Raw genomic sequence first — 26,667 nt, 5'->3', positions numbered from 1 at the left:
CAAGTTCAAGTAAGAGGAATCAACTATTGGAAAAGGAAACATCGATTCTTGTAATATGGAATACTTAGATAAGCTACTAGACAAATCAATAATCAACACTTGGAAGACAACATGTTGATTCTGGAAGTTTACTGGACAAATCAATAATCGACACCTGAAAGACAACATGTCAATTCTGAAAGCTTCAAAGAGAAAAGTCAGAAACTTGGAAAAGAAGCAAAGTTAAAGGAAAACGGATAATAATGGAACATCCAAGATCAAATTGGAATTTTCAATTTAGGACCCAAATATTCACAAAAAATCAACACTAAGAGATTAACATGTGGATTCTGAGAAAAAACAGAAAGTTACAAACTTGAAGGACAACAAAAAAGAATCGACACCTAATGAAAAAGATGTCAATTCTCAAAAAATAGAAAGCTCTAAACTCTAAGTTAGGCAAGAAGAATCGACACCTTAGAAATGAAGAATCGATTCTCTAACTATAAAAAGTAATCGTTTGACACAAAAAAGATAAGAAAAGCTATCTCCTTTACATCAATTTATAAATTGGTATTTCACCAAATGGATGTCAAAACAATAATTTTAAATGGTGAATTAGAAAAGGAAGTCTAAATGGAATAACCAGAATGGTTTGTTGTTTCGAGACAAGAGCATAAAGTTTATAAACTTTTCAAAATGTTGTATGGACCTAAACAAGCACCAAAATAATAGCATCAAAAATTTGATGAAGTCGTTTTATCCAATGGCTAGAACTTAAATGAATTTGACAAGTGCATATATAGCAAATTTCAAAATGACAAAGGTGTTATAATTTGTTTATATGTGGATGATATGCTAATTTTTTGTATAGATTTGGTACAAATCGAAGAGACAAAGAAGTTTTTGTTAAATAACTTTATAATAAAAAATATGGGTGTAGCGGACGTCATATGAGGTATTAAAATATTTCAAGATGAAAATAACATAACTTTATCACAATCACACTACATTGAAAAAGTGTTTAAAAAGTTTGATCTTAGTAATTGAATACCAGCATCTATACCCATGGACCTTCAAATTAAATTACTACTTAATGCTAGTAAGGCTACTATTCAATTATAATATACAAGAGTAATTAGTTGCTTAATGTATGCAATGACATGTACACAAGTAATCCAAGTATTTTGTATTGGCAAGCCATAAATAGAATACTAACGTACTTAAAGAAATGAATCAATTATGAACTTTGCTACAATGAATATCCGTCAGTACTAGAAGGATATTTAGATGCTAGTTGGATTGTAAGTTTAGAAGATCATACTTCTATAAACAGATAGATCTTTATGTTTGGTGAGGGTGCTATTTCGTAGGGGTCCAAGAAACAAATATGTATAACGGATTCTACCATAGCAACCAACTTTATTGCATTGGCTACTGCCACCAAGGAAGTTAAATGGCTAAAAAATTTACTTTATGGTGTGCCTTTATGATCTCAACCAATTTCTCCAATTTTTATCCATTGTGATAGTGAAGCAACTCTAACAAAAACAAATCATCAAGTGTATAATGGAAAGTCTAGACATATTGGATTAAGATATAGCTATGTCCAACAATTAATTTCCAATGGAGTGATCACTATAACTTTTGTAAGATCTAGTGAAAACTTGATAGATCTTTTAACAAAAAGTCTTGTTAAAAATCGTGTAAATAAGACTGAAAAGGGGATAGGGCTCAAGTTCATCAATTGAAAGTCACTCATAGTGAAAATTTGACTCAACGCTTGGTATAACGTCAAGTCTTGAGTTCAATGAAATAAAGTACATTATCTATATGTTTTTGCTAGCACTATAATATGATATATTATATTCCATCCCAAGTAAAGTGCTAAGTACCCATAATGGTAAAGAAATGATAAGTTGTATACTCTTAATAGACCATAACATAAATTTGTTAGAATGCTTTAATTACAAGGGCATTTTTTATGAGATCTACCTATGTGACTATGAAGTGTAGCTACTTTTAGGAGCTCAAGAGCTTAGCTCTAACAGCACTCATAAAAAAATGATACAGACACATGGCTAAAAACGTCATCGGATACTGTGCAATCATTGGTGTTGAAATCATTATGAGAGATGTGTTTAGTTAATCAAATGGAATAACTGGTTCAACGCATAGTCTACCATGCAATTTCGATTAACGTTAACATGTTTTCACTCAATGAAGGTTTAATCAGAAGACACTTTCATTTATGCAATTGATTTTCAAAATTATAAAAAATTTGGATTAATTTAAAAATGATGAGGGATTGTTGAACCTTTTTCAAATTAATATGGGACACAATCCCATGTTGCAATAAAAGAAAAAGTTATGTCTGTTAAAAATTAAAAAATAAAGGAATGGTCATGTTTGTTGAAAATAAAAAAATAAAAGAAGAGTCACGTCTATTAGAAAAGATCAATAATTGTAATTGTTTGAAACATACATAACTATGTTTGTTATGAATAAGCACTTAAGCTTATAAAAAAGACCTTCCTTTAAATAACAAAACGTACAATAAAAAGTAATAACAACAACTCTCATTCCTTTCTCAACGTTTTCCAAGTTTTCTTTTACATCGTTTTGTTGCAGAAAAATCTTACAAAGGTTTGATAATCTTATCATACTCTAGTAAGAACTCAATAGATTGATTTCGTCAATGCAAAACATCTTCAATTACTGGATTTCATTATATCTTTGAGATTTATATGTTGATAACTCTTTTACACGTTATAAATAAAGATGAATAAAACCTTAACTTAAAGACAATGATATTGATACGTGCATTGAAACCTTTTCAATATCTTTCAATTTGGTATTCTAACATAAACAATTTAATTTCTTTCCTTAAACTAAAAGAAGATTGAAAAAGAATTTCTTGAAAACTCTCAAAGCCTAATATCAGCATTCTTCAAAATTTCTTCACGTCTTCAAAGGTTGAATGAGACATTTGGAGGAGCGAGGAGCTATGAGTATTCAAAATCTTCATCGTCTTTTGAATTTGTGCTGTAGTTTGGAAGACTTAATTTGAACTTTTGGACTTGTAGGTTGGGAGACCTAATTTAAGAGATAAAAATAATGAAGTTTAATTAGTATAACTACACATCTATGAGATAATTAATTAATAAATTAATTATTTTATAATTAATATAATTAACTTGAGGTCTTCAAGTTCCCATGTCGACATGATTCATCTTTAAGAAATTTCTTTAATTACTTAATTTCGGACAAAAAACTGCTTTAAAGTCACTTTTATCCTTAGAGAGCTATTGTAAATTGTAACGAGCAACGACTCCCTCCCGAGTTGACTTGAACTGCTTTACACTTATGATGTAAGTGTACGTAAAACGACAACGTCTCAAGCATAGGGCAGCAGCCCCAGCGACTACGCGTGGTACTTAATTTGCCACGAGAAAATTGAAACTTTAAAAAGAAATTCTACTAAAATGCTGTTAGATAAACTGTCGGGATACGCTAATCTGAATGGCTGTGTCTGCTCTGGCACTGAACCAGCAAGTCCTCTGCTTCTCGAATTCAAGGACAAGAGCAATATCAAGGCCATGGTTTCCCAAAAAAGCGACGCTTTTGAATTCTCAAAAGGCTCATATCTTTATAGTTTCTTGCTCTTCCTCTTCGACTTCCCAGTCCCCAGAGGCCAACACTCAGTCTGCAGAGTCTTGTGTCAATCTGGGCCTGTCCCTCTTCTCCAAAGGACGCGTACGTATTACTCCTTTCTTGCCTTAGTTTTGGAATGTGGGTGTCTTCAATTTGGGAGAATCTTTTGCAATTAGAGCCAAAGTTTTTTTTTTCTTTTGTTTTTCTGTTCTTAATGATTCTCTTGGATGCTACTTTAGATAGTATATACTCATTTAGTCAATGTCAGTTGTGAAATTGGCTACGCTATGAAGCTAAGTTGAAAATATACTCTTTTTTGAAAACTTTTGCATTTCTCTATGCTATTGATATATCGGGCAGGTTTCCGCATTGAACAAGTATTCTATAATATCCTGTTTAAGGTTGCAGCATATTGCTCTTGCGGTCCGTTATATTAAAGACCTTAACTTTACCGTATGTTAAATTGTAGAGTATTGTGCCATTCTAAATTATTTTGTTATCCAAGGAGCGAAATCGTGCTTGTTTTATTATTCTGATGCAAATCAACCCTAGCTCAGCGAACAGCAAACTCCTATCTATGACGACTGAGACTGATTTCTGGATTACTTGATTTCCATGATAATGCTGATTCAAATTAATTTTATGAAGTTATTGATCACATTTTTCAGAAGTAGATAGTCTCAGATAGCGCATTGTTCCACATCACTGGCAAAAACGTACCTATGGAACCCATATTTTCTATTTGTAAATTCAAATCATATTTTTGTAAAACAGTGCCTTTAAGTTAAATGGATATTTCAGGTTAAAGATGCTTTAGTCCAGTTTGAAACAGCCCTTACTTTAGATCCAAACCCTGAGGAAGCTCAAGCCGCTCTCTATAACAAAGCATGCTGCCATGCCTACAGGTAAGGATTTCTAATGTTTTTTCCTTCTTTTGTTAATAGTTAGAACTTCAAATTATCATGAATGATTCTAGAAATTGACATGTACTTTAAGAAAGATGGAGGTTGCCAAACATAATGCTACCTTTATTCTCTCCTACAGCACCTGGAAAGTAGCTTATCTATAGTATTCAAAATTACATACTCTTATTAAATGAATGGATACTCTGTCTGTCTGCCAACTTCCCTGGCCTCTTCTTTTTTGAAATCCCCCCATACATAAGTATCCAATAGAAGGTTCTGGGAATCTGGTTTGAAGTAACATAGTTGTTCGTGTTATGAAACTCCTGTGCATTAATCTCAAGAAATAATTTATTACAAAAAAGGGCTACACGAACTAACAATCTTTCTTTTTTCTTTTTTTTTGAGGAAGAGGGGAAGGAAAGAAAGCTGCTGATTGTCTGCGTACAGCATTGAGAGACTACAACCTCAAATTTGGTACAATTTTAAATGATCCTGATTTGGCCTCCTTCAGAGCATCGCCTGAGTTCAAGGAATTGCAAGAAGAGGTTTGTTTGCATAAGTTTTCTTGCTGCCACTCCTCTTTCCCAAATCCCACCAAGTATCCTAAATGCAGCAGCGATGGAATCAAATGAAAGTAATTCATCCCCATGAGGATCAAATTACTGAAAGTTGGTTTTGTTCATAATTATTTGTTATCTTTCCAGGCCAGGCTGGGCGGAGAAGATATAGGCTACAGTTTTCGAAGAGATCTCAAACTTATCAGTGAAGTCCAGGCCCCATTTCGTGGGGTTAGAAGATTTTTTTATGTGGCATTCTCTGCAGCTGCTGGAATTTCACTGTTCTTCACTCTACCCAGGCTATTTAGTGCTATTAAAGGTGGTGATGGTGCTCCTGATCTATGGGAAACTGCAGGCAATGCTGCCATAAATATTGGAGGTAAACAAGGAGATCAGTTATGTTAAGCGTGTGTGCGTGTTATGTGTGTCAATTGATGAGTTAATCTCTGATGTTTTGTTTGAACATGTTGGCGTGACCATCAAGCTAATAATTTGTAACTGGCTTTTGTAAAATGACTAAGTTTTTGAATCAGCTATCTACAGGTATCATTGTTCTTGTGGCATTGTTCTTCTGGGACAACAGGAAGGAGGAAGAGCAACTTGCACAAATATCCCGAGATGAAACTCTCTCTAGGTTGCCTTTGCGCCTTTCCACCAATCGAGTTGTTGAACTTGTGCAGTTACGAGACACTGTTAGGCCAGTTAGTATTAAAATCATCATTTTATTTATTGTTTGAATCTTGCTTGCAAGTTCTTGCTGCTCCATGATTGCAAACTTTAGATAGATCATTACAAATTTTATGCCTGCATGGTCACTGTAAAAGTATAGTCTTCAAAGATAATGTTGCCAACCATAAGCAATTAAGAACTGAAACCTTCATCTCATTTCGTCACCAGATAATACATTTCTTGTACTGATTTTAGCAAATATACTTTACACATTTCCTAAGTAATCAAAATATTAAAATTTAGGCTAATAATTAATAAATGAAGCAGGACAGGTACCTGTCATAGCTCTATGTGTTTCTTTAATTGTTGTTATATGCCTTGTGGGCACCCCTGTGTCGAGAGTAACCAGAACGTCTGTGACCATAAAAATTATCTGTTTTGTTTTCTGTTTCTACATCTTTTGTAGTGAATGCTACTGCTTGGGGTGGGGATGGAGACAAAAAAGAGAGGATATAAGGAAAAAAATGAGACTTACCATTAGATCAAAAGTCTTCTAGACTTACTATAGAAGATTACATTGATATCTACTACCTTGGTTGAGTGTAGATACATCTTAATGCACTGTCATTTCCTAATTGGTCATCTAAATATATGTCAAGTTTAACTTTAAGTTGTGTTATTTTCTAACTTACATGCTGATGCATTTTATACGCTCGCCCTTATCTATATGGTTTTTGTTGTTACATTCTGATTGAAGGTTGGATTCAGGTTATTTTAGCAGGGAAAAAGGAAACAGTTTCGTTGGCTATACAAAAGGCTGAGAGATTTCGAACTGAGCTCCTCAGGCGAGGTGTTCTTCTAGTACCTGTCATTTGGGGTGAAGGTAGAACACCGCAAGTGGAGAAGAAGGGTTTTGGGGCTTCTCCAAAAGCAGCAGCTGCTCTTCCTTCTATTGGGGTAAAATACAAGTTGCTAACCTGTAGTAGATTAGTGGCCATACGAGGATATAGTTCTTCTTCACTTGTTACTTTATCGTCATTTGTATAGCTACTAGGACTTCTTAGAAGTTTACTTTGTGCTGTACATGTGACTGCATCTTTATGCTTAGGTGTAATTGTGCTGGAATGTCATAGATGCATAGGCTTGCTGCTTATAGCAATCAATTTTACATGGAATCTTAAGTAGTGAAAAATTAAATGCATGCACCAAATATGGTTTTTGATTGAAACATTTGTTGCTTTCATGACACTTTTTGTCTTGGTGTCATGGCAGGAAGACTTTGAGAAACGTGCTCAATCTATAACTGAAAAATCAAAGTTGAAAGCTGAAATTCGATTTCGGGCTGAGGTTGTATCACCTGAAGAATGGGAAAGGTAACCTGCTACTCCATATTTTACATTATTGTTTTATCCTTGTTTTAGAAATTAGATAACAAAAGTTGTCCTGTAAACCATCTTTTGAGGTAAAAAAAGGACTTTGTCTTGACAAACTGTTTCAAACCATTGATTGCTACTCAATTACCAGTGATAGGCTCAAATTGTGAATGGACATCTTTTCTTTGGTTAGCTTTGTTTTCCTCTTTGAATCTTTTAACTAAAGATTTTTACTTATTTCAGGTGGATCAGGGACCAACAAAAGTCTGAAGGAGTTACTCCTGGTGAGGATGTGTACATAATTTTGCGCCTAGATGGTCGAGCTCGAAGATCAGGAAAAGTAAGAACATTTCTCAGAAAATTGTGCTAGTTCCTCTTCTTGGGCTGAGATAATAACAAATACATTGATTATGAGATTGTGTCGTGGCGGTAACTTAGGAAGAGTTATAACTGATTGCTGATTTTAGTTGCTCAAAGTTTTGGAATTTATGAACACACTAAAAGCATTGCTTGGTTTTATATCAGCTGTTGTTTTCATTTCCTGTAAGGCTATTAAATAAATCTTATAAACCTCCTTAGTTATCAGTTGTCACTGATCGGGATGAACTGACTTAATGACCATAGACTCCAAAGGAGTAAAAGTTCTGCACTTCAGGACATCTTAATATTTCCTTATACTTAACTGCCATGTGGTGATGTGGGTCAGTTGCGCTCTAAGCTCTATATTCTCCATCTTAGGTTTCCAATAACCAATTATGAAAAATTGAAACTTTTCTCCTCTTTATCATGGTAAATTTTCATGGTCGCAGGGAATGCCTGATTGGCCACAAATAGTGCAGGAGCTACCACCAATGGAAGCATTGCTAAGCAAACTAGAAAGATAGGATCTCTGTCAGCAACTCTTACTTGAGTATGCTTTTGAACGAAGACAGAACAGATTGCATCGCTGATGGGGATCTTTCCTGTTGTCTGATTAGGGATGCATTAGAAAACCATGTTTTTCTTCCATGGTCCTTTTACACGGTAGGAGATTCTACATCCATACTTTTAGCATTGTATTATTGCTTTGTAAAATTGAACATGCAAACTTTGGGACAAATAAAAGAAATTAATTCTGGTCTATGTAATTCATCTGTTATTTCGCTATTTTTAGGTTTTAACAATGTTGGACCTGTACCCTTTTATCTCTTATTTCTTTTTCTTTTCTTTTCGGAGTGGGGAGGCAGCTTTTATGGTGGACTTTATTGGCTTTGTTTATATTTTTTTGTGTGCAATAATTGGACAAGCCAGCACAGCACGCTGCTTCTTTTTGCCACCCTTAATACTATCGTTTTAATGGGAGATTATCAGTCTTATTGCGGGGAGCGAGCCCTCCCTTCACCGTTTTGGATGCATGATCATGTTATAGTTTTCAATTAATTAACTTCCATTTGTGTAAACATTGAACCTATCCTTCATACCCCCAATACGTAGTCAAATGTTGTTCCAAGGTTTTCAGGGTGCCCGGAATACTTTTAACAGTTTCAGCCTGTTTTGTTTTCGACCTTTTTGAGCTCAAATTTATGGTAACATAAAATGTAGCAACTTCCCCTAGAGATTCATTGATTACCATCTTCTTGGCTTCGGATAGCAAAATGACTTATTGAGTGATTGTGTTATTTGCCTTGCTACTTAATATTTACAGCAGAGAATCGATGGAGAATGCGCGGGAAGCGAAGATGGTTTAAAGATTGAAGAAGAAAGGAAGGTTAGTCACCTGAGTGTTTAGGCTGCCGTTTAGTACTTTTCTTTATGTCGTTTTACCTTCAGTCAAGTTGTTTACATTTAGGTTGCCTTTGGTATATTGGCAAGAATATTGCACTTGCTATATAGATGAGAACATCTATATAGATATAGTTTACCAAACGTCACCCTCCAGTTTGACTTTATCTAGTGACCTTTTTCTGCCCTTTACCCTACACCGTTTAGATTTTTGGGTGTATGAGCCGTGAATGGTTTGCACAGGTCCATGTCCTTTATTTCCTTGGCATTTGTAACCCCGGACGTTGGCACTGGTTGGTTATTACTTTCTGCCTTTTTTCTCTCATCCAACAGTGTATATATATCCGTTGGTTCATTAAATGAAACGTGTTTTCATCGTGCCGTGTTACCATTTTTCTTCTGTTTTTTCCTCTCTTGGCTCTCGACTGTTCTTTCTTCCCTGTGCCACAGCTGGTTGTTTTCTCAGAAAACCTCACCTTCTTCAACACACCTATTATAGTCAAAGTTTAAATTTGAGTAGGGCCAACTTTTAAACGTTCGTTAGACAAAATATAAAAGTATCGAATATAGTCTGGCAGATGCATCGACATAGAAAGGAGCGAGATATAGAGAATTGAAAGAGCCAAGGTCGGTCCATGGGGTGGGTAAGGTTGGGATCTTGAGGCACATGTGTTGTGCTTGCTTCTAAGAATCTGATAAGATTAAACTAATTATTTCAGATATGCTTTAACCGGAGTCAACGACCTTTTTATGCCTATCTTGATTATATGATCTTTCTTTTAAGTATTTTTCCTATGCAAGAGGAAGTATCCTCACCCAAGCTTTGAACCCTGTGAGCCTCTGAAAACCTCAGACCAAACACCTGAATAAGCCACTTGTCAGCTCATTTGGAAAACAACACCTTGCAGAAGAAAATTTGTGGTTCTATAATGCGGTGTTCAAATTCTAGAATTTTACTTTGACAACCCATTTTTGCATTTTTTTACAGGCCACTTGAGTGGCTCTAAGCTATACGTAAATCTCACCTACTATCTGGAATTCACAACTGAAATCGACAAAGAAAAGCTAGTATAACATGGAATATCGATCTACCCCCATGAATAATGGTCACACGTCTGCAATTTCAACGGATTATCTATTGCCAGTTCTGTCATTTTCTTGTATTAGGTTTTGAAGAAGTCATACGTTTTCAAGGACTCCCCAAACTTTCTAAATAGCTATCCAGGCGTCGTTTGAACTTGTACAAGAGTCATTGATCTAATGAACTTTATCAAAGAATAGAACGAGTAACCCCGTGTCACTAAAAACATTTCTTTTTTCTTCCATTGTTGGGTTAGGTTGTGCTTCTATTATTATTCTGATTAATCTTTGTCATTATTATTGTCAATAGTCATGGGATTAGGACAGGCAAACTATTGGGAGGTTGTTGGACGAACTAGGATTTAAACCAATCCTGTAACGTATGCCTCCCCCATCAGCCAACCAATTGCCTTCTTGGTGTGCTTATACGTTGAACCATCATTATCTCCATATTTACGAAACTACCAAGGATTCGTGTACTTTGTCCAATGCTTTTATATTTATTGTTTATTAATATTCTATAAACGAAATGATATGTTCATAATAGTGTTGGCCAATAACAAAAATATAATCCTAATTTGAGCTTGTTCTATTATCATATTTAGAATTAAATATTTATCAATTTATAATATATATTGAAGAACAGGTGTTTTCATGTCATTGTCCCATGCAGAATTATTGCTGTGCCATTCAAATAAATATTGAATGTGGTTTCATCATACACATTTAAGTTCCACTTCTTCGAGAAAGAAAGGCAAGAACAATAAATTTTGGGAACGGAAAGGAGAAATTGGACAGGGGAAACAAAACCTAACACTGGTGCCAAGTCAAGTGGCATTTTGGATAAATAAGGAGTTAGTCAATGTCATTCTCCCAACTCTCTTATTAGTAGCTTTAAAAACAAGTCGCCACACCCCTTCTTTTCTTGTCCCGGCTTAAGCAACTGCAGCATAGAAAAACATACAACAGCCAAAACAAACAAGCAACCAAGATGTCTAATCCCTCTGGTTTTCTCCTGGCCGTTTCCTTTGTCCTCACAACTCTGATCATCTCCTTGTCGACCGTCGAAGCAGGTGGTGACCACCACTTGATCAACTGGGTTCCGACCAAGGCTGGCTGCCAGGGCTCCATGGCTGAATGCATAGCTAACGATGAGTTTGGTATGGACTCCGAGATCAACAGGCGCATATTGGCAACCACGCAGTACATAAGCTACGGAGCTCTGCAGAGGAACACCGTGCCATGCTCTCTCAGGGGTGCATCCTACTATAACTGTCAGCCAGGCGCACAAGCTAACCCCTACAGCCGAGGTTGCAGTGCCATTACCCGTTGCCGTAGTTAAGGTTATTCTGCGACTCCCCCACCCCGGCTGTTTTTTTGTCCTGTCTCATTTTTTTTTGTCATTTGTAAGATAGAAATATACCAATAAAGTTGATTTAGTCAGAATATCAAGCTCGTCTCTGGTGAGATGGAGAATCTATGTTGTTGAAGAAATTCTCTGATATGCTATCATGTAATCTTGTGTGATTGTTTGTCCTTTAATTTTGCTGCTTTCGAATCCTAATTACCTTCAAGTTTCAATCAGTTTCGCTTCATTTATACTAGAAGATAGATTGATTGGACAGTTTTGGTTTACCATCTGGGAGAAGATCCTGGTCAACCCCTCTTTGTTAACTCCAGCACGCAATGGCAGATTATGAACCAGGCATGAAAATAACGTCAGCTAGAACTAAAATCCATGGCAAGTACCATGATGGTAGACCAATGAGAATGATTATATACCAATTAATGGAAGGGGGAACATTAATTGAACTTGTATTCTTCTGACAAGCACAATCATAGCCATCTTTGATACCACTTATTTTGAAATGTCATTCACTCTTCCAATAATTCAAAATAATTTGGAAGTACCATCTATTGTTTTCAAAATGTATTCTGACAACATATGATCAACTACTTCGCATACCGCAACTGAAGGTTATTAGAGATAAAATGTGATCTCAGACAAATCATCGTCAGAAGGACAACTTCAATTATCAGCTTTAAGTTCCTATAGCATTTCCAAGTGCTAAAGCTGATACACTTGGGATTGCCTACACAGATTAAGGATTAGGGTTAACAGCTGCTCATCCAGAAGGCTGGTCAATGAAGCAATGCTCAACACGTCAAGTTTAATGACCAAACCTAAATAATTATGTATTTGCTATTGCACAGAGAAAGAGCACGAATGTTAACAACAAATCACCTCATATTCATTAACTCAAACTATAATTTGCCAGACTGGCATTAAAAGCAGATAATTGTTACTCCCAGTTCACAGAAGATATAATGAGTACAATAAAAACAGAAAAAGAAAAGGAAAAGGTGGACACTCAGTAATGTCCCTGATCTCTCGCCAATTATGCTTGCATACAAAATAAGATACCACCAAATTACAATCGTCAACCACTGCTAAAAACGCTCGTTGGCTAATTTTCATGCTGAACCTTCCTCTTGCTTTGCTTCATCAGACTTTTGCTTTGATGGAGCTAAAGGAGATGGAGAGCCTTCCACTCCCATCTCTGCTTTTAGGTCATTGATGCTCTGCTCCAGCTCGTTTATACGGCTTCCCATTTCATCAAGTGCTTTGCAGTTAAGGAAACAGTAGAGGTCCACACTTCATAATAATACTAAAGTAACTAACTAACTATTTCCATTTAAAGCAATGCTATGGCACCGCAAAAACATAACAAAGTTTCAAACTTGTTCAAATCTGTCCAGCAAACAGTTATCAGATACAGGTCCAAAATCACTGTCCCACCAAGCTTCTTAGCCTTATTTCAAGAATTCCTTATAAGTTGACAAAAGTAAAACTTAAGTATACGTTACTCTAAAACATTCAACCTATTTATGTAGCAATAAAATTAAAAAGCTCAACAAAGAAATTTAGACAAACTTCTCTGTCAAACATATCATTTAGGACAAGCCATTTACTTCACCAATGAAGCAACTCAGCCATATTCCATATCTTGTTCTTTTTGACAACATTGCTATCCTACGGAAAAACATGTTTCAATAAAATTTAACAACACATGAAAAGGATATTCTTTGTAATTATGGAATCAGACATTGTTTGAAACCTAGATTGCTGCAAACAATATTGTTGTCAATAACAGAAACATATTATTCCAACAACAGAGGGTCTAATTGTAACTCACCATTTGTTGAAGAAGATTTTGCACCTGCAAAAATCAGTCGAAAAGATCATTACTAAGAACTTAGTAGAAAAGCACATCAAGAACCATGGCAAATAATCGCCGAAATACATCCATCAGAAACTATGGTCCTTGCACAACTTTGCAACCTAAGAGTTGAGACTAAATCAAAATTAACAGTAGTTATGCCCTCATGGTACTAGCAAAACAGCATAAATTGAAAGCAGTTGTCATTCATGGTATGAAAAAGGGTGAAGAAACTCACAAAAACAGTCATATCAGCAGTGCTTTGCTTTGAGTCGTCCGAATTATGCCCGTCCTGCAAAAAATGTATATTAGTCAGCCCATACCACACAGCATTAGCAAATGAGTAATACACAATTAGCCCCTACTTCAGATTGTTTAACACTAAGAATGCAATTGCTCACATCGTCAAATACCTAGAAAACTATAATCCTCTAACCAAAACTTTTAACAAGAGAAAGAACTCGAGCGGGAATTCCTTCTGACTTTGCTAAAAATCTCAAGGAGACACAGGAATTGTATGCCATTGACTAAAAGGTTTGGGTCTTAAGAGAAGTAAAACCCTAAATAACGTCATAAAACCTACACTACCATTCATAATAAAGCCTAGAAAGTAAAACTTTAATACCAGCATTGCAAGCACAACCAATTTTAATCCAAAAAGCACTACTAAAATTTAAAAAATAATAAAAATCAAACGAGAAATAAACCAGAAAAGTATAATTGTTAAAACCCATAAAGATTCAAGATTGTTTAGAGAATACAGATCTAAAACATGTCGAAAATGAAGCTTTTTAGATCAAAACCTTTAACATCCATGGTACGACTATAGATCGCACGTTTCTGGGCAATTAAAAGAAAAGCAGCAAATGATAGCGAGGAAGATTATCAGCTTTAAAGCTTACAGAAACAAGAAATGAAATGAAGTATACCATTCTTTGGCAGTGGATCTCTGGTTGCTCGCGCTGCTCCTCACTCCTCACCTCAGTTGCTTAAAATTCGAAACTTGGAAGCTTGAGGGAAATCAGAAATGATCGCTGCTTGCTTTAAAGGCGTATAATCGCATTCCACTTTCATCCGGCTTACACCTCTAATTTACCCATATGCCACTCCACTCGAACATTTTTTAGCCTTTTTTTTTCTTTTTGATACGTTATTATATATCTCAAGAAAATGAATTTAAAACGTAAATACTACTGTTTCGATATTAGGTTTCATCATGTCAAAAGAATATGTAAAATCGTAAACTGAATATTATTTGAAAGTTACGGTTATGGCATTTTTGTCATTGAGCATTCGCACCCAAGTTCCAAGCCCAATACGACTTGGGACAAGACGAAGAGGCAAGAGCCCGGGAGCGCCACCGCATTCAAAATTCAAATAGTCTGGGCCTCATTTTACAACTGGGGGTCTCTACGGCTTTACCAAGTTGTTCATGATCCGCGTATATCTAATCTGCTTTTGTAATCCTGATCAAGGATTAATGGGCGGACCCCAAACAGGTGTAGGCTTTTTGCGTTGTGCATTCTGACTTGCCTAGTAACATAATGCTTTCATGAAATAACTTCAAACGAAAGGAAGATAACAAGAGAACCTCTCCTTCGATTTTAGGTGGAAAGGGATTCAATCCAATTCTTTGTACCCATACATACATACATCCATACATAATAAAATCCTAGAGAATGCACATCAAATAATTGCATGCATAATAAATTCCTTAATGTGTTAGAGGTTACTTAAACGGTCACCGCTGGTTGTTGCTTTCTGCAAGATAGGAAGCTTGGACCCTCTTCTTATGGGGAATCTCACCAATATAGATTGCACAAAACTTATAATAACCTTCCCATTTCTATCTTTTTGAAAAGGTTGTATGTGCGAGTACAAGTTATTTCAGGATTATCTTAAATTGACAAGTAGGTTTTCAGAATTTCAGTCACCAATCAAATGGTAAAATCTAGAAATTAAGTTCAGAGTTAGCATTGCGACGGGCTAATAGAATTGCCCAGATAAAAGAATAATAGCAACATGCAACTAAGCTCATCGATCTATATCTTAAGAGCAAGTCAAAAAAAACAATTATATATTAAAAAAAAAAAAGAGTTGCCGGGAGTCTCCCTGTGCATAAATTACTAAAGAACTTGATATGAGGTGTAATGGGATTACATTTATAAGATGAGTACAAAAATTTCACCAGCCAAAGAAAATACTTGGCACTTCATTTCTCCTTTCTACTATGCGTTTTATCACTCACACAAGGATTTTCCGGTGAAGAAGACCATAAACCCCACAATATAACTAGGTGAAGACAAAGGAGTAGAACAGATGAATAAGGGTTTGATGGATACACATTCCAGCACAGCTCCACTCCTACGAACAAAAAAACACTGTACAAAGAAAACAGAATCCGAAATATCGTGAATATTACAAGGAGGTGACCGTTCCAAGTTTATTCAAGAGCAGGAGTAAAGAAGTTACCGAAGCAATGTAGGGAAAGGTGTTCTCCACAACAGGTAAGGCAAGCTATAGAAATACCTGCACCAGAGACGATAGTCAGGCTCAGATGAAACTCTTAACATGTTTTTCACTGGAGATAAATTATAACAAGAAAGAGATCTGAAATGATCTGATTCCATCTCAAAGTTTTGTACAGCAGGAATAAGATATTCTCAAACCAGAAAAGCATCTAGATAATCCATAATTTATAATATCATAGCAGGCATCATAGTCAAGATTTTTTCATATACAATTTAGGAGGTTAGACAACCTAATATGAATAACAAGGCATTTGTAGTAGCATGACACTCACCATGAATAGAATTGATAATGCAATGAGCGGGCACATACAATGCCAATGAAGTTTCCAACAAACATGGTTGTCGTGATATCTGAATTCATTTCCACTAAATTTAGTATTCCAATGAAAGAGGGAATAAGCGATTCTCTCATGAAGTTCATGGAATGATCACAACTTACATTCTTTCTTGAGGGTTTTTGGCAATGAATTGCTAGATGTTGAGAAAAAAGATCTAATCCTCAAACACAAAAAATTAAGAAGCCCACCTTCATGCCTGCAAAATACCAGATATATGTGCAATTAACATGATCATCATCAGTTACATGGCCAGAATATTGCCTAAAAAGCTAAAACCAGACATTTTTGCATAAGTAGCTCAAACATCAAGAGCAACACAAACCATCCATCAACGAACATTCTCTAAATGGATTATGCATTGGGGTTTGTGTCATAATATCTGGGTTTATCTAACACAAGGCAGGCTCTGTCAAGGCTTCTATTAGTAAGACAAATTATATTTTTCCCAAAAAAAATCCTGTGACTGCATGCTCATTTCTTAACACCAAGAGACATAAGCCATTTCACTTACTTGCACCATTTATAATGAGCAAAAAATGCGAGTAATACAAGGTGAGCAATCAGCAAAGAGACAGCGAATTCCTTTGATACAAAAATTGGTTCGGGAATGAACTTGAAGTTGACAGACCTGGCAAAAGAATAAAAAAGCAAAGTTACTCCTCAACAAAACCCATTATCATGCAAGTAAATTACAGAAAATTATAGTCTGAAAAACAATGAAGTACAGCGCTATTCCCAAAAAACCACCCCTGCATACAAAATGATAAGCAAGCAAATGGGTACAACCTCTTAAAAATATCAGTGGACCTTTATCCCTTCAAAAGAAGTTCAAAGAATTATTGAAGAATAGTTTCCAGTAAACCCTAAAATCTACACAGCTTTACCAAACAAAAACTGAATACAAGCTCAAGTATATTTACGGCAAGCGATATTTTTTAGAGACAAGTTTATGAACCATCAATATTTTGAACTACTCAAAGTAAACACTTAATACCCTCAAAGGCAGGTAATAACATGAATATTATAACATAAGAACTTTTACGCGAGCGATCTTAAATTTAAGCTCATTGACTTAGCAGAAGGATACACAACTCCCCGGAGGAGATCAAAGAAATAATTTCGTATCAAAAAGGTTTATAAAAGGCCAAAAAAGAAACTTCTCTCAAATTAAGAATTCTTTCAGATCAGATTTTGATCTAGCAATCCAATCTGTAATCTTGTTCCTGCACCATACCAAGCTAATATTCCTTGAAATATCAATAATGCAAGAAAAATTACCTAAACAATATTTTCATTTACCACCATCCAGTAAAGATGCTACAGATTAACCATGTCAATTTGTTACTAACCAGCAACTAAGGGAAGGGTGAGCATTTTTATACTATAGAATTACCAGAAGTGGATGAAGACACGTCCAAGATTAAAGGCTTGTGATATATATTCGATTGGATATGATACTAGAAAGGGCAGCCCCAGCACAATCTGCAGAACCATTTACTGAGTATGTAGAAATGAATCAACATATTGGCAAAGAATGCCTCCTGCCACAACATTAAATGCAGTAGTCCAACTCACCTAACCACATTGAAAGTAAGTTAAGATGCATGGAGATTAATATTAACTTCCCATGTTAAGAAAGAAAAAGAATATAATCTGTAAAGCAAAGAAAAAATTAGAAATAGAAATCTCAATTATCAGGAAATTTCCAATGCTGATAGAGTCCTCAAAGGCCAACAAGGAATAGCTCACACACCTGCACCAGTGCCGCACCAGCTAAAGCTGATATTATCCCACTGATATTCATAGCCTGTAGAAGCAGTGATTCCCAAGAAAGATGCAACTGTTTGAGCATAATAACTGACCTAATTGCTAATTACTAGAAAAATATAATGCAGCAGAAGTTAATGCACCTGTAGCATGAGTATTAAAAGAGGTGGAGCATAAAGGAGGACATTCATCTTTATTGAAACTGCAGCACTACACATAAAAAGAGGGAATATTGAATCAACTTTTCTTTTCTTTTCTTTTTAAAAGAAAAAAAAAGTACTAATTAAGTGAGCATACTACCTAAAAATAATCAATCCCAAATGCCACCATTCGTAAAGAATGGATGCCATTGCAGCATGGAGAAGTGTCATTGCAAAACAGTCATTAAACAGACGAAGCACAAATATTGAGTGAACTCTCTTTGAAAGAGAAACCAAGCTCAGAGCCCACCATGGAAGCTGCAGGACATTGCAAGAACAACAAATGCTAATATCAAAAGCCAAGACAAATAAACAAACATTGTAACAAAGAGGTCAGAAACATTAACAGCGAAGAACAATTTTGTTTTCCAGAGATTGGATGGCTTCTGCAGAATGAATATACAGATTTTACCAGTGCTTGAGGAATGGTGCAAGTGATAATTGAAATGCAGACATCTCAAATACACAAGCTTCCAGCATTAAAGTAAAGACATGTATTTTAGAACTTTTACCAGTATTTTCTACTTTATCCGCATGTAAAGTAGATTGTGAAAAACTCTACGTAATTTTACATAAAAAGACATCTAACTACACCAGAAACAAAAAATGATGGTGATATTATAAATTAAAGGGTACATATTAGCGCCTGAACTAATAAAACACAAGTAAATTTCATACCACATCAGTCTTTACATAGATTAATAAGACGATTCCCAGGTTTATGATGTATAAAATCGCAAACAAAATCTGCAATCAACAAAAAAAAAAGCAACAAAGAAAATTAAGCATGGAGTATTGTTTTACATAACAACAAATCAGAGACAAGAAAATTCAGCTTGCATAGTACAATGATCACCTGAGCTGGAAAAACCTGTCCTCCGGTAACATACTGAATAGCGGAATAAACATAAAGGAAGCCAGCTGGGTAGACAAGCGGCCCAGTGTCTCCTTTCAAGTTCTTGTAATCCCTTTCTCCTCCAAGAAACCCACTTACCTGTCATTAAACACTAATTCCACATTATCCCATTATTTAAAAAAAAAAAACTGAACCAACCCAGAGAAAGGAATTTGCTTGATTAGTATAAAAATACCACACCTGAGACATGTAAGCGTCCCAATCTATCTTCGTATCTGAAAATTAAAAGTGTGAAAAGTCACCAAAGAGTTTCAGGGAAGAGAAAAGAGTGACAGAATGGGATTTTTGGGACCTTACAAGGGACGTTGGCGATGATGAAGGAGACGAGGAGGGCGTCAATGAAAAGCAAAGCCAAAGCCATTGCGGTTTTTGGGTTTTTGAGAAGTTTTGGGATCAAAGAAGAAGCTCCAGCATCCTTTCTTCGAGAGCGTTTGGCATGAGCAGAAGCTGAATTTTTCACTGCCATGGATTTTTTTTTCTTAATTTTGGGTTGAATTTGTGTTTGCCTTATTTCGTCTTTGCTGTTGATCGTGGAGAAAGAAATTGGACTACTGGAGTTTCAGAAACAAGCGCAGGAAATGAACGGTCAAGAAAATGTTTTCAAACAAAGTTGGTTTGATTGTGGCCGTTTGATTGCTGTGGATCTGGTGTGTATAATGAGTTAGGAGTGGGCTGCAGATTGGTCACGTTTGATTGATCGAGACGCAGCTCCCTTGGTTCATGGTCGGGTTGCGTTGGGCTAAATAAAAAGACCCAAAGAACAGGCCCAAATCCTATCTGCTTCTTTTTGTTTTCTTTTTTCTTCGATTAACAAATGTTTTTAATTGGAAATATTCCATTTGTACATAGGTTAATTCAAAGGCTAAATAAACAAATGAGTTCCTAAACTATTTCAAAAAAATTAATTACGCTCTTATTTTTTTATTATGTTTAAAAAAATTTTAAATTTTTATTTTGAGTTAAATAAATCTTAAACTATTAATTAACTTTTGTTAGTCAATTATAAAATTGAAAATTTTTCTACAACATCGCAGATGACGTGTATTAAAACTTGCTGACTAGAAATTGCGTGTTCTCTTTTTACCTATCCACATATCCAAAAATAATTAGATTTAAGATTTGAAAAAAATTAAAACCTAATTGCTTCAAACTAAGTGCTGATTACCATCGTTCTTAACATGGAAAAGGTTTTCAAGACCTTTTGTTGTAAATCTTTTTCATGATCATAACACCTTCAAGATGAATATCTACTTTAGGCCTAACAGACTCATTTTCAATTTGTATCTATTTCTCAACATAACAAGTTTCAAACGGAGGATTAAATTTTATCTTTATAACCTTATGATGGGGATTACAAAGAGTGCTTCGTTCAAGGTTGAGAGGTTCAACTTTGATTTCGGAAGAATATTTCTCTTCAATACATGGGATATGTCGATCATTAATACTAGGCTTCGAATTCTTATTCTTACAATTACATAAATAAGTTTCCAACTATTAAGCAATACTATGGTCAACTATAAAATGGGAAGGGAATGGATTGATCAAAAAAAGGACTATCTTTAAGCATTGATCTTCTTCCTCTAAATCCCTAGAGATTATTTATTGAGGCAAGAGATAATGAAGAGTTTTAGAAGAAGAGTTTTGATAGATTATCTACAGGAGATAATGAAGAAAGGTGTTGGGAATTTAATAGGAATACAAGGAACAATTCAATTTTGAGAAGGATTATTGTTTCTTTTTAATATAGAAATTAATATAAATTTGCACAAATAAAATAAAATAACACATCAACATATTACGTGGTAGATGATATGATATAAAATTACCAATTGTACTATTGACTAACAAAAGTTAATCAACAGTTAGTAACAAAGGCTTATTTAGTTCAAAATAAAAATTTAGAGATTTATTTGAACGTAATAAAAAGATAGGAATTTAATTGATTTTTTTTATATAGTTCAAGGATTTATTTATGTATTTAACTTAATTCCAATTTAAGGACCCAAGTATTTGACGAGAGCATATCTCTTAATTTTTGTATTATAATTAACCAATTATAATTATGAATTGTGTAAAATTTATGAAAATATTATATGAAGCTCACATGTATAAGTGTAAATTTTTACATAATTTTTTATTGTGATTAGGTACTTCCATATTTTGTTCAAGTGCATGCAATTCTCCTGCTTCAAATTTCTATTTTCATAAATAAAAAAAAACAATTTCATGATTTTTTATTTAGAAAAAGAATTCAAAATCAATTTTTTAAATACTATCAACCCAAATCCTTGATGTACAATCTCGGACTTAATTTAGGTTAAAAGTCACAAATCTTGTCACACGAGGAAAAGGAAGTCCAATTTTTCCCTAAGCAATAGCAAGCTGAAAGCTGTGAATCTCTAGTTCATGTATCACACTAGGTTGCCAGCACCAATTAAGGTGAAAGAAGTAATAAAGGCTCATTATCTCATTCATTAGATCCATAAAAGCTATATTTATACAATCAAACCAAATGACATGATAAGAAATTTATAATAAGCGTACTGTGTATAAAAAGTTGTCTTAAGAATATTGTCACTTTTAATTTTTAATTGATGATATTCAAAATGAAGGTCAATCTTTGAAAGTACTTGTGCTCATTGAAATTGATAAGACAAATCATTAATTCTTATAAATGGATATTTGTTTTACATAATCACTTGATTTAGTTGTTTATAATCGATGCACAGTCTCATTTTTTTTCACAAATAACATTAAAGCACCTCATAAGGATACATTAGTTCGAATAAACCCTTTGTCTAATCAATCTTGCTACTATTTTTAAGTTCTTCCAATTCATAAGATTCATATGGTAAGGAGGCTTAGAAATTGGTCTAGTTCTCAATATTAAGTCAATGGCAAACACATCCATAAATTTTCTAAAAATAAGAATATTATTCAAGCATGGTTGTTCCTTCTCATTCTCAACAACATAAGCAAGATAACCTTCATGCTCTTTAGAAAAAACCTCACTAGCATGAATAGCATATATTGATGCTGGAAAAGAAATTTTCTTGTCACCTTCAAAATAAAATACCAATTGATCTAGAATAGAGAAAGTAACAATTTTTCTAATAATAATCAACATTAGCATGATACATAGATAATCAATCCATATTAAGAATCACATCAAAATCAAAGTGGAATCAAATTTGCCATTAATTCTCCTTCTCTAATTTTCATCAAACAAGACTTATACACTACATCAGCAATTACGAAACATTAAGCTACGCTCTATGTTCTGGATCCGAGCTTCTGAAGGTGATGAAGCGATTAATGACATAGGCTAGTTGTCAAAGCTATGCAACTGTCTCATTAGATGAGTGCCTCTTCACCATCGGCTTGGTGTGTCATGGGTTCCTCCTTCTTTCAATGAGTTTCAAATTTAACAGGTACAAGAGAAAAAACTGTACATGAATAGATATAAGAGAATAAAGTGTATGTGAACCGGTATACCAGAACAAGGCAGAAAGGTGAAACACTTATACTTTAAGAAAAAGTTAAAAGGAAGACTTCCTAACTATCTTCATATCTAAGCCACTAATGTAACTTGTGAATCCTACAACTTATTCTAGGTCACATCCACTATTATCATGTAAAGTAGTGCTTCACTTGCTCTAGTTATTCTAAGTAAAGTAGTGCTTCACTTATTTTAGTTGTTCTGCGTGAAGTAGTACTTCACTTATTTTAGTTGTTTTACGAGTAATAGTGTTTCACTTGTAATAATTGTTATCATTGTTCTTTGTACAATATTATATTGTAAAATAAATTCTTAGAGAATAGGTATTAATCAAAATCAAGTATTTACATTTTACCCCATGCATAAGAATTCTTACTTAAAAATAATTATTGTGCATTAATTTAAAAAAAATTATTTTGTACTATAACGTATTGTACTATAACACCTCAGGTAGTAATGCCTCGGGTAATACCACCTTAGATAGTAACATTTTAAGTAGTAATAGATTAGGTAGTAACATATTACTGTCTAGTGTAATATTTGATTGATTATATAACAATATATTTTCATAGAATAAGACTTTCAAGAAGCAGATTATTAAAGGGAAGTTAATCTTTTTAATAAAAACCTCGATTCTATGTGATCTATAAAAATGAAGCTACTATGAACGATTTTCTTCATTCAGATTCAAAATAAAGCAAAACAATTTCAAAGCAAGGTCACATCTTTTATGACTTTTTTTTTAGCAAGTAAGTTCTTCTTTTTGTAATTTCTTGTTGTTTTTTATGTTTCTTGCTTTTAAAAAAAATTGAATTTTTCTTATTTGTTGCCCCCTGCATGAAATATTTTTTAAAAAATTAAAATATGAGAAAAGAAATTTTTCATACATGAGATGAGGCTTTTTGATTGAAAGAGAATTGCAAACAAACAAATTGTTTGATTTTAGATGTATAGTAGGGCTTTAGATCAAGAATTATGCATAAATCTTAATTGTGTTGAGCTGTTTAAATTTTTTTTTATATATTTGTCTCAAGGATATTCTAAATCCAAAAAGTAGTATCTATCAAATAAAAGCTATTAACAAAAACATTTGTATGTATATCTTTTGATGGGAGCCTTTTAATTCATCAAAGAAGAGAAAGGTAAAGAAAATTTAGCTATGTAAACTAGAGTGAAAAAGAAAAATAAAAAGTTAGCCTACAAACAATAGAGTTTCAGAGGGCAAACATTAAATTTTCAAAACATTAGAGCTTTGATTTTTTTTTAATTGATGCTTTTCTTAATATTGAAGCTTTTAATATTCTGTAAGCTTTTTTTATTTTGAGAGCTCGTAGCTTGTTTAATTAAAGCTCACCAAAATGTAAATGGGATTCTTATAATAAGGAAAGGATGTGGTACAAACAAGTAAAAGTATGTGCCAGAGGTGGCGAAGAGGAAGATTGGAGCAATTCCTAATGTTGTCATCGATAATGTCAAAGCGACTCCAAATATTGAGATTGTTCATAATGTTGGAGTTGTTACTGATGATGCTAGAGTTACTCTGATTAATTCTCGTGCTTCTTCCTCCTTAATGCCAAAACACAAAGATGCCAATAGTGTTTTTGACATTCAAGTAGCATGTACTAAACAGAGTGGTAGGAAAGTCAACTTCCATGTTTTTCAAATTTTATCAAAACACATGGAATACTTTGAGCATATTTTCAATATAAAGAGAAAATTTTGGAGTACCACCTTTTTAAAGAATGTAGGTGTTATTTGTTTAAAGATGAAGATGTTGGGTAAAGCTTTAATGATTTCCCATGCTCCATTAATGAATACCTCATCAGAAAAATTACAACTAATATTGCAGGATTTCAATGACACTTGTAACGTTGGATTCAAACTTGAATGCCTCGATGATTGTTAATCTAAAGCCAAAGCTTTTCTTAACAAGTCTTCCTTGGAAAAAGAGTTAGAAGATATTGCAACAAAGATAGCTTCACTAAGAAGGAGTGAAGTTGAAGTGCAAGAAAAATTAGATGTCATTGTCAATATTAAGAATAATAACTCTTCTCTATGGAGTATGTAGTTGGCCAAGCTTTTGCTTCTCATTTACTTTTTTGAAAACTCGCTCAAGCTAGTACTTTGCTATTGATATATCGTATCTCTTTTTCTTTTGCAATAATAATAATATCATACGTATGTTGTGTACTTATTCACATTTCACATTATTGTACGTTGCCAAAACATAACTCTTAGCTTTACATCAAAGAGATTAACTCTAACCTAATGTGAAGGAGATTAATTCAGCCCTTAAAATAAGTAAGCGTAAGAGTTGCAACCAATTTGTGAGTAATAGGCTATGGCAAAAAAATAAGCGATAAAGCTTGCGACTAATAGCATAACATCATTATAGCCAAATTATAAGAGATAAAGCAACTAGCTAAAGTATGAATGATAAATTATGGTTAAAGAATGAGCGATAAAAGCTAACGACCAATAAAAAAAATCCTTACAACTAAAATATGAGTGGTAAAGCTTGAGGCTAAAGTAAGAGTGCTGAACTATGGTCAAAAAATGGACGATAAAGCTTGCGATCAATAATATAATATAATTATAGCTAAAATATAAGCGATAAAGTTAGCGGCTAAATATGATTTTTTTTTCAAATGTGAAATTCCAATTCATAAAACACTAAAGAGTCAAAGTCATAGAAATATCATACATAAGTGAGAACCAGGTTGCTTTGGACACTATTGCTCTTAAGTAGTAATTCTCTTGCTTACGTCTTCTTATGGAATATTCTACGCAAACCTCTATATTCAAAAAGCGATAGTGGAATTGTCCATCTTTTCTGGTAAGACAAAGGTTTTTTTTTTAATTAAGTTTTTACCTAATGCAATCACTCCTTCCTAGTGGAATCACCAAAATGGAAAGGGGGTTCTTGTAATAGGGAAAGGAAGGGTTGCAAACAAGTAAAAGGATATGCTGAAGGCGATAAAGAGGAAGGTCAGAGCAATCTTGAAGTACTAACCGTCGTGGCAAGTGAAAGAGAATTAAGGAGTAGAAGAGAATTAAAGAGAGAAGCTCTAGAGAAGAAGTGTTAGCTCTAGGGGGAAAAACCCCTCTAAATGAATTGTGAGACTCTATATATAGTGCCAAAAGTGACAATTACTGAAAAATAGGTTTTAATGCGCATAATGAATGACATTATTATGAAGAGCTTTAATGTGAGTAATCATTATTATAACACATTATATTGATATTAAGGTGGTGATTTTATGACATATAATGTGAGTGACCATTGAAGTAATTGGATGTAATAAAACTTGTTCTCGAGTAAAAGGTAATAGAGAAGAGGTATACGTGAAAGATACAAGAGAAGAAACTGCATGTGAATAAGTATAAGAGAAGAGTTGTACGTGAATAGGTACAAAAAAAGAAGATGTATATGAATAAATATACGAGAACAAGTAAATATGTGAAACACTTGTACTTCAGAAAAATGTTAAAAGGAAAACCTCTTAACTCTCCAGAATATTCCAAGATGAAAATAATCCGTGAATCCTGTCACTTATTCTGAATTGTTTTCACTACTATCCGTGTGAAGTAATGATTCACTTACTCTAATTGTTCTGAGTGAAATAGTGCTTCACTTATTTCATTATTTTGTACTTTACTTGTTTTAGTTGTTTTACGTGTAATAGTGTTTCACTTGTAATGGTTGTTTTCATATTTTTTGTATAATATTATATTATAAAATAATTCTTAAAAGAATAAGTATTAATCAAAATCAAATATCTACATGTAGCAAACAAACAAAAATCAACAATGAGGTCAAAATTAAAAAAAAAAAAACTTGTACAGTTGAACTAGTATTACATAACACACGTAGGAGCTTTTCGGACTAAACCAAAGTCCAAAACTGCAGAAGTTAGTTATCCAGGTTTTTTAATATTTGGGTTAAAAACAGATATTATCCATTGACAAAATGTTAAATGATCAAAGCTACTCTCTCCTTGAAAGCACTAGAATGCGCAGATTGAGAACAAAGCGACCTCAGAAAGCTACCTTTCTCATCCACGTGTGACACTCCCTGTCCAATGTCCACTCCTCGCCACTTCCTCCGTCCACCTGTCACTCCTTTTCCTACCTCTCAAATTAATTTAGCCCTGAAACACGCTCTCCTCTACATAAAGCCTCACCTGAAATTCCTCCGTTGTCGTAAATTAAGCTCT

General features: G+C 34.1%; 4 protein-coding genes across 4 annotated transcripts; 2 read left to right on the top strand and 2 right to left on the bottom strand.

Annotated features, from left to right (window-relative positions):
* The first annotated feature begins 3,465 nt into the window (after nucleotides 1-3,465).
* On the top strand, nucleotides 3,466-8,086 carry LPA1 (tetratricopeptide repeat (TPR)-containing protein). Its single transcript, XM_021424812.2, has 9 exons — nucleotides 3,466-3,735; nucleotides 4,435-4,538; nucleotides 4,948-5,083; nucleotides 5,243-5,474; nucleotides 5,639-5,796; nucleotides 6,533-6,721; nucleotides 7,037-7,137; nucleotides 7,381-7,477; nucleotides 7,947-8,086. The coding sequence occupies exons 1-9, from the start codon at nucleotides 3,502-3,504 to the stop codon at nucleotides 8,019-8,021; spliced, it is 1,326 nt and encodes a 441-aa protein (XP_021280487.1). The 5' UTR covers nucleotides 3,466-3,501; the 3' UTR covers nucleotides 8,022-8,086.
* A 2,873-nt stretch (nucleotides 8,087-10,959) lies between these two features.
* On the top strand, nucleotides 10,960-11,520 carry LOC110413333 (rapid alkalinization factor-like). The gene has a single exon (XM_021424102.2). It carries the CDS (start codon nucleotides 10,970-10,972, stop codon nucleotides 11,318-11,320), a length of 351 nt encoding a protein of 116 aa, XP_021279777.1. The 5' UTR covers nucleotides 10,960-10,969; the 3' UTR covers nucleotides 11,321-11,520.
* A 688-nt stretch (nucleotides 11,521-12,208) lies between these two features.
* On the bottom strand, nucleotides 12,209-14,324 carry LOC110413956 (heat shock factor-binding protein-like). The gene is made up of 5 exons (XM_021424989.2): nucleotides 14,129-14,324; nucleotides 13,438-13,491; nucleotides 13,176-13,199; nucleotides 13,063-13,105; nucleotides 12,209-12,599 (listed from the first exon to the last, which is right to left on the bottom strand). Exons 1-5 carry the CDS (start codon nucleotides 14,129-14,131, stop codon nucleotides 12,454-12,456), a joined length of 270 nt encoding a protein of 89 aa, XP_021280664.1. The 5' UTR covers nucleotides 14,132-14,324; the 3' UTR covers nucleotides 12,209-12,453.
* Nucleotides 14,325-15,248: 924 nt separating this feature from the next.
* Nucleotides 15,249-19,557, bottom strand: ALG3 (asparagine-linked glycosylation 3). The gene is made up of 13 exons (XM_021424369.2): nucleotides 19,249-19,557; nucleotides 19,132-19,166; nucleotides 18,892-19,029; nucleotides 18,714-18,782; nucleotides 18,136-18,293; nucleotides 17,979-18,045; nucleotides 17,822-17,875; nucleotides 17,462-17,550; nucleotides 16,580-16,696; nucleotides 16,170-16,264; nucleotides 16,003-16,081; nucleotides 15,672-15,728; nucleotides 15,249-15,580 (listed from the first exon to the last, which is right to left on the bottom strand). The coding sequence occupies exons 1-13, from the start codon at nucleotides 19,415-19,417 to the stop codon at nucleotides 15,412-15,414; spliced, it is 1,296 nt and encodes a 431-aa protein (XP_021280044.1). The 5' UTR covers nucleotides 19,418-19,557; the 3' UTR covers nucleotides 15,249-15,411.
* Nucleotides 19,558-26,667: the final 7,110 nt, after the last annotated feature.

Source organism: Theobroma umbraticum, unplaced genomic scaffold (genome assembly GCF_002168275.2).
Source record: "Theobroma umbraticum cultivar Fairchild unplaced genomic scaffold, ASM216827v3 scaffold_4.1, whole genome shotgun sequence".
NCBI lineage: Eukaryota > Viridiplantae > Streptophyta > Magnoliopsida > Malvales > Malvaceae > Theobroma > Theobroma umbraticum.
Note: the sequence above shows the minus strand (reverse complement) of the source record. Positions and strands in the feature narration are given on the sequence as shown.

Coding starts and splice junctions, on each gene's coding strand:
- LPA1 (XM_021424812.2), top strand. CDS start 3,502: ATGGCTGTGTCTGCTCTGGCACTGAACCAGCAAGTCCTCTGCTTCTCG. Junction 5,475..5,638: donor TGCTGCCATAAATATTGGAG/GTAAACAAGGAG, acceptor AGCTATCTACAG/GTATCATTGTTCTTGTGGCA. Junction 7,138..7,380: donor TCACCTGAAGAATGGGAAAG/GTAACCTGCTAC, acceptor TACTTATTTCAG/GTGGATCAGGGACCAACAAA.
- LOC110413333 (XM_021424102.2), top strand. CDS start 10,970: ATGTCTAATCCCTCTGGTTTTCTCCTGGCCGTTTCCTTTGTCCTCACA.
- LOC110413956 (XM_021424989.2), bottom strand. Junction 13,200..13,437: donor CTGCTGATATGACTGTTTTT/GTGAGTTTCTTC, acceptor TGATTTTTGCAG/GTGCAAAATCTTCTTCAACA. Junction 12,600..13,062: donor TGATTCCATAATTACAAAGA/ATATCCTTTTCA, acceptor ACTGCAAAGCAC/TTGATGAAATGGGAAGCCGT.
- ALG3 (XM_021424369.2), bottom strand. CDS start 19,417: ATGGCAGTGAAAAATTCAGCTTCTGCTCATGCCAAACGCTCTCGAAGA. Junction 17,551..17,821: donor CTGGTGCGGCACTGGTGCAG/GTGTGTGAGCTA, acceptor ATGGTTCTGCAG/ATTGTGCTGGGGCTGCCCTT. Junction 16,082..16,169: donor AAAAACCCTCAAGAAAGAAT/GTAAGTTGTGAT, acceptor AAATGAATTCAG/ATATCACGACAACCATGTTT.